General features: G+C 44.3%; 1 protein-coding gene across 2 annotated transcripts; it reads left to right on the top strand.

Annotated features, from left to right (window-relative positions):
• Positions 1-582: 582 nt before the first annotated feature.
• LOC125537890 (probable DNA primase large subunit) lies at positions 583-11,175 on the top strand. Of its 2 annotated transcripts, none has more exons than XM_048701216.1 (20): positions 583-823; positions 943-1,004; positions 1,470-1,573; positions 1,681-1,762; positions 1,855-1,914; positions 2,001-2,055; positions 2,475-2,494; positions 2,598-2,681; positions 2,759-2,823; positions 3,162-3,210; positions 3,291-3,338; positions 3,431-3,520; positions 3,592-3,651; positions 3,750-3,809; positions 4,054-4,128; positions 4,220-4,305; positions 4,581-4,674; positions 4,756-4,863; positions 4,961-5,042; positions 10,726-11,175. In XM_048701216.1, exons 1-19 carry the CDS (start codon positions 667-669, stop codon positions 4,991-4,993), a joined length of 1,392 nt encoding a protein of 463 aa, XP_048557173.1. In that variant the 5' UTR covers positions 583-666; the 3' UTR covers positions 4,994-5,042; positions 10,726-11,175. The 2 variants fall into 2 exon arrangements, with proteins under 2 accessions (XP_048557173.1, XP_048557172.1); XM_048701215.1 differs by having other exon boundaries at positions 10,723-11,175.
• The last annotated feature ends 1,840 nt before the right edge of the window (positions 11,176-13,015 follow it).

Below are 13,015 nucleotides of genomic sequence, written 5' to 3'. Positions count from 1 at the left end.
AGCTTGCTAGCTATCTCTTTGCTATCTGTCTCAATATGCAGACGATTGGCATTAAACTCATCTGCTAATTGAACTGCTTGTCGACAAGCATGCAGTTCACTAGCCGCAGGATCCGTGCACCCAGACAAGACATGGCATATGCCTCCAAGGAAAGCCCCTTTATGATTCCTGAATACAACACCGGCTCCTCCTTTTGATCCCATTTTGGACGTAGCACCATCCATGTTTACTTTGATCCAGCCCAACTCTGGGGTACCCATTTCTGCACTGGAGTAGGTTTCGGCCTCCTGCTCATACTTCCGTTCGTAGCCTGCCATTGTTCGTAGACATGTAATTTTGTTTTTTACTGGTCGTTCTATGTCCAATTATCTATCCGTTGGGTCATTTTTGATATCAATCAGATCTAATGATGTCTTTGTTAAGAAAAAAGTAAAGGGCGCTATGGGCGCCAAATAAATCCGTTTGCCTAAATGTATACGGAGTTGAAAATGAAGGCCTAGCCCATACGAAGAAGCTGACCGTCCAGCCGCGGGAAAAGCACACCCATTTCCCGCCAAACTCGGAAGAAAAATCCCCAATCCCCTTCCCCTACCCCCCCGTCGCAGAGGAGAGAGAGAGAGAGAGAGAGACTCATTCCGCCGCGCTTGGAACCAAACACCCACAGCCATGGAAATCGTGCGATCCCAACGGCAGCTCGCGGCGGCGGCCGCAGCCGCCAGCGGCGGAGGCAGCGGCGCGGGGGCCCTGCCAACGTACCGTGTGGCGCCGCAGCTGGAGGTGCGGCTGGAGGAGTTCGAGCTCTTCGCCATCGACCGCCTGCGAGGTGCGTTGACCAGCCTTCGTTTCGTGGGGCAATTTTTGGCTCGTTCTGCCGCGCAACTCTTTAGATCTGGTTATTAACAGTTAGCGTTTCATGCGAATTTTCTGTGCTGTGTTGGTTAGTCCTGAAGGGGATCTCGGATGGGCTATCGCGGGGGAAGAGGCCAGAGGAGATGGAGAAACTGGTGAGCCATTCTTTCTTGCTCCGTTGATCTATTTCTGTGCCTTCCGTGAGAAAGCTACATTTTTGGGAGTTTTTGCAGATTTTTGGTACAAGCAGGTGAAAGTATCAGTAAATCTTGCTGCGTGTAGACCTCGATCTGAGTTTGATTTAGAAGAGACGCATGGGCAATTTATAAGTTGAACTCAGGCTCTTTTAGATGTCCACACGATGTTCCTTTTGGATATTTCCATTTTATTATTTGAAAATTTCTTGATAAAATTTAATGTGTTATAAATTGAAGTTGCGAGTGTTTCTTAGATCGAGTATATATTAAGGTAAATTTTTGGTAAGTCTAGTTATGGATTTAGCATATGCTTCTCCTTGATATCCAGGCAAGCAAGTTAAATGTAGATATCTGAAGCCTTGTTATGAATGGTGATTAAATGTTTGAATCAAACTAAAATGTATGCTTCTCCTTGACACTTAGGTAAGTGAATTGTGGAAGGCACATATGAGGCACCAGGATCCAGCAGAGGCTTTGAACAAGGACATAATATCTCACTTTGTGCTCCGTCTTGTATACTGCAGAACGTAAGCATAACATTCTTGCAGTTACATTTTGGATTCATCAGGCTGGTGGTTTGTTTCTGCGATTTTGATCAACTTATTGGAACACTGTTTGTTTACCTACCTTCTAGGGAGGAATTGCGTAAGTGGTTTCTCTCCATGGAAAATACACTGTTTCGGTATCGCTTTCGTCTCGAGAGTCCTGAATCACAGGTGGCTTCTTCTCTATTTATCATGTAACTGAACTAAAGGAAAATAATATACTCCATATGTTGTAACCATGCCTGTCCTACTGTCTTTTTCAGAGGCTTCTTATGAGTGAGTTTCAGCTTCCATACAAAGCATTGCCACACTCGGAATTCGAGGTATAGATTATGGACATTAATAAAATAGTTGAGCACTTGGATGTTGATGCTTCAGAGTAATGTAACTTCTTGGTTTCACGCTGTAGGCTGTGAAAGATAAGTTAAGCCAAGTTGCACGTTCCATTGGTCAATCGGCAAGCGGTATGGAACACTCTTTGCTGGTTTATTTTGATTTGTACCTTGAAAATAAGTGGCACAGGTGCCCACATATTCAATTTGGATTTGTCACTGCTTTTAACTTATTTAGGTGCAGATTTCTATTCCAAGGCATTATAACAAATTACAGAATAATCTGCTTTGGATTACGTCCAATTGTTTGTATGATCTGAAATCACGACTAGTTATGTATTGATACAGTGGATGGACCACTGGGATTGAACTCTGGAGATATCTCTAAAGAAAATGTATTTGCAATGCATAGCAATGTGATGTGAAACTTTTAGTACTTCAACCTTTGTCACCATTTGTCAATTGCTCTTTATGCTGTTCAAGTAGAAATGTTCTTATTGGCATTTGTGTTCTTGAACTTACGAGCTAACTTTTTGTATTTCATTTTGCAGTTGAATCTGTGTTCTTCAAGGTATGTGCACAGTCTATCTTAGTTTGAAATCCCATATATTTGTTTTAAGTTTTTGTTCCTGTGATTGAGCAACCTAACTAAATAATGCTTAAACCCAATTAAGGTACCTTTTGAAGAAGTTCCAGATCTTGTTGCCAGCCGCCGAGTATTCCTTTCAAAGGGCTATGCTTATGTTGCGATGAGTCAGGTTTGATGTGAACATGAGAATGCACACTTCTTATTTGGTTAATGCCCATGCTAAACATATCTGCATAAATATGCCAGGTGGTTTCACTTGTGGTAACCCAGTTCCGCTGCAATATCTCAAAGGCACTTGTTTTAACAAATAGGTAAATGGTAACCTTGTATTTTTCAAAGTTGTACCTGCTTATTTTGTAGGAAATATTTCTTGTGGTCTTGATATATGCTACCTGATTGTGTATTTTTAGCAATATTGTATCTCCCTTGTACCTTATGCATACATAACAATAGTGTTCTTTGTCTCATTGATCAGCCTCCATTCATGTTTAGACAAATAAAAGACTTGAGTTTGTAGTTGTTTGCATGATTACATCGTTTCATTACTTTGAACTTCCCTTCCATCTTGGCATTTGTTTTTGAACTTAGCACTTGTATGGCTGTATATGAGTAAAGACAATCTCTAATACCTGAAACAATTCAAGCACAGGAAATGGACTGCGACCATTAAGGAACAAGAAAAGGACAGGTTGACTCCTGTAAGTATAAATGCACAATTCCCAGTTTTTTTCTCAGGCTTATCTTCTAGTAACATGTATGATGTATATTTCTTGAACAGATTGTTGAGGCGTTAAGCAATGCATATTTTGGACCTGATTACTCTCAGGTATACTGTTACACGTGTACTTTTCAACACATTATTTTTGATGCTTCACTAAATTACTGAACCTTTTGGTTTATAATCAATATTTTATACAGCCAAATGATGCTACCGAGATTTCGCCGAAGGATATTGATCAACTGGCTAGAACTTCTTTCCCTCTTTGTATGCGCCATATGCTAGAGAAGGTCAGGCACCTTAAAAGTTATGTACATGGCTTACCTCTTGATCAGGTTATTCAGTGTTTGCTTTTTGGCAGTTGAGAGAAAACCATCATCTCAAACACGGGGGTAGAATGCAGTTTGGTCTTTTCCTCAAGGTAATACGATGAGTTAAAGCTGAATCTTAGTTTCATAAGCGCCAATAATTTATTTTATGTATGCCGTGTTAATGTACTTCTGAAATTTTATTATTTAGGGTGCTGGGCTAAAGCTGGAGGATGCTCTCACATTTTGGAGATCGGAATTCTCTCAGAAGGTACCTGTACTTTTCCTGGTGAATATATGAATCTGCAGCTTTATTTTTGTGGAAGTGTCCAAGAAAACTTTTATTGTTGAGAAACCATATGCAAACCTCTCAGTGTTTTTATGATGTTGAAGTTGTGTTAAGCAATACTTTTTGTATGACTACTTACTGCACTCTTACCTGTAGTGCTGTAAGTTAATCAGATATAGTTTCTAGTCTCTATTGCTTCACTGATGCTGAATCTCTTACGGATAAGGTTGGCTCTGAGCGATTTGACAAGGAATATGCATATAGTATCAGACACAATTATGGAAAAGAAGGAAAACGAACGGTAAGCCCCTTGTTCTATGTACATAACTTAATATTAGTAACTCTTGCCGTTTTTGGTGGAAAATTGATAACCTGTTAAATGGTTGCTGCAGGATTACACTTCATATTCATGTCAAAAGATCATCTCCGCTACACCTGGTGTTGGTGATCATCATGGTTGCCCTTATCGACATTTTGGGTATTATTCTCATTCATAGTGTCCTCTTTAAATAATAGTTATCAGAATAGCTAAAAGCTTATATTTTTTGTGGTTACCCTGAACTTTCTTCTAGCGTTAATTGCCTAACAGTGTCTCTGAAGTATGAGAATATGGGGCCTTGTATTCTGCATGTTAAAGGTTTTGGACTGACCTGAATGGCAGCATGTTGAACCCAAAAGAATCCAGGAAATTTACTGAATTGCTCCTAATATTTGTTTCATGTGTTTACCCCTTTTTTTGTGTTGTATTCGTAGTGAAGAGAACCTGAGAGCAGCTCTCAACAATATGGGTGTCGGTGGAAATGCTTTGGAAGGGATACTCGATAAAGTGAAGAACAGGCATTATCAGGTACTTTACCCCAGTCCTTAGTTTCATTAGCAGTGTTCTATTATCGACTAACCAAATCATCTGATCCATGCGACAATGCAGCTAGCTTGCACAATGACTTTTGAGGCAACTCATGGTGTCTCATGTGATACCGGAATCAATCATCCTAATCAGTATTTCAGCGAAAGCCAGAAAGTCTTGCAAGCTAAGGTGAGTTAGATAGTTGATTACCCATGAAACCGTGATTCCTTCTTTTTTTCAGTATATAAGGAATTCGAATTGACACTAATATTGGTTCATTCTGCAGAACCAAACAGTACAGAGTCAGTTATCGACCTAAGTTGGGATGCTCCTGCAGAAAGCAGTCCATCCACCAAGTAGAAACCCAGGTTTTCACACTACTGTTTTGGAAGTTGTAACTTTGTACTTGATGATTGAATGTTAACTGCATTTTGTCCATTGTATGACATTTCTAATGTGCGACAGCAATTACTGTAGACGTGCTGCTCACCATTTTTTTTCGGACCTGCCATGAATATTTCTGCTGCCATTCGATTTTCTCAAATATATAATGCTCATGATACTTAGCTTTGAGCATTTATCTTCTTTTTGGAGGAAACCGCCAGGAGCATTGCCTTTTCAGTAGCAGGAGTGATTTAGTGGGGCACTGTTTTACAGTACCAAGACCAAAGAAACCCTCAATCCTACAGTAGTCTACACCCAAATGTCTGTAGCACTAACTGCCTGTCGATTATTGTCCCCAAAGCTAGAGAAGCCATCTCATGGTAGTTCATCCTAATATTTTTTTTAGAAAATGGAAGATATTATCCTAGTTGCATTGAAAATTATCTTGTTGCACTCTTTCCAGACCTTCCATAGGATGTATAGGATTTGACTGCTCCTGCCAACTGTATTTTGGTGTAACAATGTAGTCCCTTCCCTCAATTCATCCACTGATTCAAAGGACCGCATGTTCACTATGCTCCCAATCGCAAGCCACTGTTTATCAAATTGCCAACTTGAATGATAAAGGGCACTGAATACACTTGTGGAGGGCCGTCTCATGGGCTCGAAGGCAAACCCAAACTTGTTGTAAGGCCACTCCCTCACCGCAAGGACATGATGCGCCTATGAAACATCGGGCAGGAGAAGAGTCTACGTTTTGGCTCCGTGTGGGCTTTCCAAATCTTTTTTTCCTGGACCATGCATGAGAGCTGCATGTTTCATTAAGATGATACAACACCAAAAAGGCATGACCCATACAACATCATAGAGACACGACCCAACTGCAGAACCAAACCGACCTAAAACCGCCAAACCAAGAATTGACGGTCTGTGGCTAGAAGACCATCAAACCCAACCTAGACAAGAGCAATAGTGCCGCGTATGACATGAAATCAGGAAAACATCCACTACAAGAGCTTGTGCAACAGTCGGCAACAACATGACCCAAACATGACTACAACGACGACAATGACTAAAGCACAAGCAACACATGGACTAGTCCGCCACCAACCTTGAACAAACACCACTTGCTTGAGCATGGCATTGCGTCATCGAGTGAACGAGGCCACCAGCCCAACGCTATTGGACCAGCCGCCACTAAGGCCATAGGAGGACTGCGGGGTGGACGGACATGAACCGAGGGGGAGCAGGAGGGGCGTGCGAGCAGCAAAGAGGGCGCCAACCGTTACCAACAACCAAGGGGTAGGGGAGCGGGACAAAGGCTAGCTGTGGGGCCAGAAGAGGAGGTTGAACCATTGGAGATGGCCGCACCACTGCAAGCCAATGACATGCAGCCCTCCCAATGACCATGTGGTGCCAGGCTGGTCTGTGACAAGCGATCAAGTCCAACCATCGTTACGAGTCGACGAGAGGCATGAGCACTAGATCCGATGGAATCGCTACCGGATTTGGCCGTGTAGAGAGGAAGAAGGTTTGGGATGCAACTCGCAATTACATTCATTGGCATCCAATGCTTATATACACGTACAAGTGCAGCTCACGTCCGCAACTAATCCTAACAATCAAGCCATTAGCTAAGAAGATTTAGGAGGCGTGTCTGTTAGCAACCAATCCTAAGGAACCGGTTCTACTCCTACGACGCATAGGCTGGATCGAATTTCCTCAAAGGTTGATGTCGGTAGCCCCTTTGCCATCATATCCGTAGACAGCTGGGCTGTGGGAACATGATGAACACAAACACGCACGAGAGCCACCTGCTCACGCATGAAATAGATGTCGAGTTTGATGTGCTTGTTGCGTCAATGATGCATGGGGTTGGTGGAGAGATAAACGGCAGAGGCGTTGTCACAGTACACCTGGTTGCCTTGGAGACGTTGCAGTGCAGCTCATGAAGAAGTTGACAAGGCCATGACACACGAACACTCAATGGTAACATTGGCCACAACCTTGTACTTCGCCTTGGTGTTGTAGTGCAACACCGTGGGCTGTCTTTTTGAGGACCACGAGATGAGCGATGGCCTGAGGCAGACGCAATAGTTGGACGTCGAGTGGCGGGTGTCTTGGCAATTGACCCACTCCGTGTCTGAGTACGCCACACTGTCGATTGAGGACGCCACGTGCAAGATGAGCTGAGAACCATGGTGCAACAAATGTACTGGAGAATCGTGTGGAGGCACACCTATTGGAGGACATACTTGAAGTTCAGTCGGGTGAGTGTGAAATACCGTAGTGTGCCAGATGAAGCACTAGAAGGGGGTGTCCGGTGCAGGCGAGCCATCGTGTGTGTAGAGCTTTGCCATGGCGTCTGGGTGTTGCCGCGGGCTTGTAGTTAAGCATGCCGGTGCGCTTGAGCAGCTCGTGTGCATACTTCTGCTGATAGAGGAAGAAGCTGTCCGAGGATGCATCACTTTAATGCTGAGGAAGTAGTGTAGAGGACAAAGGTCCTTGATGGCGAAGTCGGCGCATAGGTGGGCGGTCATATATAGAAGGAGCTTGCTGGAGGACACCGTCAATATGTGTCGTTGATGTAGAGCAACAAGTATGCCGTGGCAGCGTCGTGGCGATACACAAAGAGTGAGGCATCAAATTGCATGGAACAAAAGCTGAGTAGTTGAAGGCACGCCGTGATCCGCTAGTACCAATCATGTGGTGCTTGCTTAATCTCCTACAACAAACGAGAGAGTAGACATACATGGTCGGGGTTGTCGCCATCGACGAAGCCGATAGGTTGATGGCAGAAAACCTGTTTGTCGAGGTTGCCGTGAAGGCGCTGAAGACATCCATCTGGTGCACCGGCCAAACATGAGAGACCGTGAGCTAGAGGGCAGTGCGGACCGTGCATCGTTTGACAATCAGCGTGAAGGTGTCAGTGAAGTCGATGCCGGTACGCTGTCGAAAGCTGTGAACCACCCACCGTGCTTTGTACTGCTCAAGAGTGTTGTTGAGACACAACTTATGTTGGAAGACCCACTTCCTACTGATCACATTGGTGTGCCATGGTCGTGGGACGAGTTGCCATGTCTTGTCCTGTTGCAAGGCGTCGAACTCTTTCACGCATGAATTCTCCTACTTCCTCTGTCTTTCGGCAAGACCAACCCTTTCTCTAGCGCGCTAGCCGAGTCTCTCAACATTGCTACCCTTCGCCACGTCAACATTTCTGAATATGTTCCGATTCGTCCTGGCCTAAATGACTCGACCTTCTATGTTTAGAAAACATATTTCTCCCTTGCCTTCCGCTCCTTCCAAATTTGTGATCACGACGATTGGTCTGTTGGCGTGCAAGCCATGAAGCCATGAAGGTTGACCATGACTGGTCCCCCGTTGACGCCACCATCATTCATTGGCTTTACTTGATGGTCTCCTAGGAGATTTTCAACATTGTGGTTTGCGAGGGCGACGACCCCTACTCTGTCTGGACGAAGGTTGCGGCCCCTTCCAGACAACAATGTGCAACACATCGTCTTCCTCCTGCATGAGTTCTTCGGCCTCTACTAGGGTGATTCCTCCATTGATGAGTAATTCATGCACAATAAGATGATCGTCCACGAAATGCGCGAGGTCGACACGTTGGTCACGAACTTCCGCTCTAATACCATGTAGAGTGGGATGCAACTCATGATTATATATTCATTGGCATCTAGTGCTTATATACATGTACATGTGTAGCTCATGTTCACGATTAATCCCTACTATCAAGCCATTAGTTGAGAGGATTTAGGAGGCGTGGTGGTTAGCAACATTTCCTAAGGAATCGGCTCTATTGTGTGCATGTGCTATCGAGATGAACAAGAGGAGCTGGATCTGGCTTAGATGACCGAGATGGGAAGGGGGATGACGGGGACGACCTAGGAATGAAGGGAGCATGCCGGGAACAACCAATAACATGACCAGAGACCACCATCCATTTGTCGACCATATTAGGAGCATGGACAATCCAAAGCAAAGTGCGACGGGTGCCTCATTGCCGCCGTCCTTGGTGGCCGCAATGACTTAGCTGGTGGCAAGGAGGGGGAGATGGTGGGTAAGGCCAGAGGCGACTAGGGGTTGTTTTCCACTCGAGTCACCCTCCGACTCGGGGGTCTCCTTCCCAAATCTTTCTAGTCTCAAACTTTGTGAAACAATCCTAAAATTTGATTCTATGCACCGCCAAAGAGATTCCCAATCCTCTCATTTCCAACTTATCGAGTCTGCTCTGCTAGGATCAATGCTGGCTGAGCTGATAAGGTTCACAGCTAATCATTTAGCGAATGGGTAACACTTAATCATTTGGAAAACCATGACCAAGTTGTACAATTTCAAACAGTTTTGATGGATATCTTACTTTGATATGGTGTCAACGTGCCGGACATGTGCCATGATACATACTATTATCTGTCTGTACAACTTCGTTACTATTAGATACACCCTTATAATACAAATCATTGAGAGAGTTGGCATTTTGCCTTTACACGGGCTTCCCAAATCTTGCCATACTTTGAGAAGAGTCTGCATTTTAGCTCTGTGCGGGCTGTCCAAATCTTTCCTGTCCCAATTTCTGGGAAACAACCAAGAAATTTGTTCCTATGCACATGGCACCAGATCAATACCTATTCCTCTCATTTCCACCCAATTAATTCTGCTCTCCTAGGATCAATGCTGGCCAAGCTGATATGGTTTCACAAGCCAAACCTTTAGACATTGTTCCAAATATTGGCCAGTTAATCGCCATCTCGGTTCGTTAATCGCTACTCGGCGGGTTGCCGGATAGCCGATTAATTGATTTATCAGCCGATTAACTAGAAAATTCGCCCGTTTATCCCTACTTAACACCCGACCGATATGCTATCAATTACCGATGTCCTGAACATTGCCTTTAGTGAATGGGTAGAGGTTCATCATTCCGAAAACCATGACTGAGTTGTGCGATGTCCAATAGTTCTGGGTAAAACAAATGGGGAAAATTGTACATATACCACTAAGTTTGGAAAATTATACAAATTTATAATTACAACTGATGTAATAGCTTTGGTACCATTAGCAAGAGATGAAATAGTGTTTATTTGCTACTGATAGCCCTATATGAGGTGAAAAAACACACTTTTAGTTTTGTTTTTGAAATTATATGAAACACATGTTTTCTCTTTTAAGGGTAGTAGGGTCATTTGACCATGGTGAAACTTGTCTGGTACTTGTCATCAAAGTTTAAAAATATCTACTTGTCATGTTTGCAATGGTACTAGAGCAATTTCTGACGGATGTATGGCAGATGCACAAGTGCACACTCTTGGAGTGGTAGATATACAATATTAATGCATATAATTCAGCTTTCTGCTAGGTATACAATTGGTCCACATAAATAGAAGTGTATTATTTAATCATTCTCAAAAGGAAACTGTTCTATCATTCTCAAACAAGATCTGGCAAAATGGCAAATCATCTAGTTTAGAATAAGGATCATGTTGGTTTCTTGCATAACACAGTATGGTAATAACTGAACACAAGATTTCCATAAAATAGGCAACTCAAGATTTTGGGCAGATGTTAAATTTTGGTTAACAAAGAGTAACTAGGTATGCTACGACAGAACTTATTCCGTGTCTTATTTTCTGTCCCTAAACTCTACAGCAGCTCGGTGTCGAATCAAGAGTGGTGCTTGACTGCAAAGTTGCCAGTACATGGAGATCAAGTTTGCTCATGTTTAGCCTGATGTGTGGAGCGAGTTCTGCTGCTCGCTGGGGTTCGGGGAGTTCCAACTGCCGGTCCATGGCGTCGCATCCTGTGCTACTATTAGCAACATAAGAGAAACTTAATCTATTGTCGTACAACAGTGCTCGGTCAAAATGAGAGCGAATAGAGATTGATATGGATTTTGGTAGTACTGTAATCTTCTAGTACCACCGACTTGTGAACACCCTGATCAGTTGTGCTGCTTCTTGGAGAGGAATATTATGGAGTAGGTACGCATGTTCTTCATTTCATATAGGCATCTGTTGATGTTTTGTAGAAGGCAGAAAAATCACTAAATACTGACCAGAGATATCCTACTGCCATCTTACTGTTAAACATTTGGAACATCAATTTTCTGCTGTTGTCTGGTCAAAGATAAGAACAGTCTTCCTCCTTGAAAAAGGAAACATAAAAAGATAAAAATTGTTACTGAGGTTCAGGACAAACCTACATCATATTACTGGGCATGACTAAGGGCACTGAAGTCAATCAAACAACGTCTTTGATCACATCACATTGCTACGAATGCATGGACTGTCTCTCTCGTGATCTTAGACGTTGGTAACTTTGTATGTTAAGCTCGGATTACATATGTTCAACTCAAACATCATGTGATTTTACAAAACACACGTACGGCATCACTCAAGCAAAACAAGATCGGAAAGCTCGCTACGAATCAGCAGTGTACTTATTCCTCCGGCGCGTCAGCGCTCGTGCATGCCCTCGCGCTTGAGCCGCTCCTGCACCATCGATATGTACAAGGCGGCACGGCGGTCAACGTCAGCGTCGCCTCCTGGTCCGTTGCAGTGCTTGCTGTTGCCAGGCGCCATCACCTGCACAGTGATCACCCCCGGCGGCGGAGCGGGCGTCAGCGGCCATGGCGCTGCTGCGGGGGGCATCTCCTTGTTGCCTGCCTGGACCGGTGCGGCAGGGGCCGCCGCCGCTGGCGACCGGGGGTAGAAGGGCATCGCCGCCTTGTGCCTCGTTGCTCTGGCACGCTTGTACAAACCGATGTCCATTGCACAGGTGAGGTGTCGTTGTATGTTTGTTCTGTACTTGTGCGGTGTGTAGGCTCGAGGTATTCCGTTCATGTCAATTTATAGTAGTTTCTGAATCCTTCTTTCTAAATGTTTTTCCAAACGGGGAATCCTTCTTTCTAAATGTTAAATAAATTAGGGCACTTCATGACGAATCTAATGATTCTAATTTTGTATTGTGCATACTAATATATTTTTCTTAAAACTTGATCAACTGTGACGCCCGGGTAATCAAGCTACAGTAACCCTCTGCTAATGATGCCACGTCACCTCGATTATTGTTGATTATCTCGTGTTAGTTCAGAACCAATCCAAATTCAAATTTGAATTAAAGTCAAAACAATTAAAGTTTTCAAAAGTCAAAACTAAATTGTTCCTAATGTGTCAAATAATCCATAATAAATGTTGGTGCAGAAATCATCTTTTAATAAAATACTTAAATGCACTAAATAAATTAAAACAGTGTAAAACTATTATTTAAATGCTCTTAGATTAATAAACAAATACAAACTACTTTAATTAATGTGCCAAGTTAATTGTGGTAGTGGAATATTTAGTAACACTAATTTAGAGACTCTTACTGTGTTTTACTTAGACTAAAGCAATTAAGGTTAAAAAAAACAGAAAAGGAAAACAAAAGAAAACTAACAAAAAAAAGGGGAAACACACACCCCCCCCACTGGGCTCCGGCCCAGCAAGCCATTGGGCCACCCACCTGGTTGGCCCAGTCGCGCCCCTGCATAACCCCTCACCCCGCAGCCCTAGCCCACTACACCACGGTTCCCCCACGATCCCCCACTCTCCCCTCGTCCTCCCACACCGCCGCCACCACACAACGCACGCACAGGGGAGAGGAGCTCCTTGGACCGGGGCCCCAGCGCCCTAACCCGCCCACATCGTCGCCCCTCGCCGCTGTTCGCGGGATCGCCCAACACCTCGTCGAACCTCCTCCTGGCCGGACCGCTCCGTCCTCGACCTCCTCCTCGCCGGATCTGCGTCGCCGACCCGTCGCTCGTCCCCGTCCTCCCCCACCGGACCGCATCAAGCCTCGGCGCCCCCCCTTCTCACGTCGCACGTGAGCGTCCCGCCTCCTTCATTTTCCCCTTGTCCCTCCTTCCCTACCCGACACCTTAGGTCGCCGACCTCGCCGGACA

The sequence above is a fragment of the Triticum urartu genome, chromosome 2 (genome assembly GCF_003073215.2).
Source record: "Triticum urartu cultivar G1812 chromosome 2, Tu2.1, whole genome shotgun sequence".
Lineage (NCBI taxonomy): Eukaryota > Viridiplantae > Streptophyta > Magnoliopsida > Poales > Poaceae > Triticum > Triticum urartu.
Note: the sequence above shows the minus strand (reverse complement) of the source record. Positions and strands in the feature narration are given on the sequence as shown.

Bases quoted from the DNA above. Each gene is read 5' to 3' on its own strand.
- LOC125537890 (XM_048701216.1), top strand. From the start codon at position 667: ATGGAAATCGTGCGATCCCAACGGCAGCTCGCGGCGGCGGCCGCAGCC. The intron at 2,824-3,161 runs GTAAATGGTAAC...ATTCAAGCACAG, and splicing joins GCACTTGTTTTAACAAATAG to GAAATGGACTGCGACCATTA. The intron at 3,810-4,053 runs GTACCTGTACTT...CTTACGGATAAG, and splicing joins GATCGGAATTCTCTCAGAAG to GTTGGCTCTGAGCGATTTGA.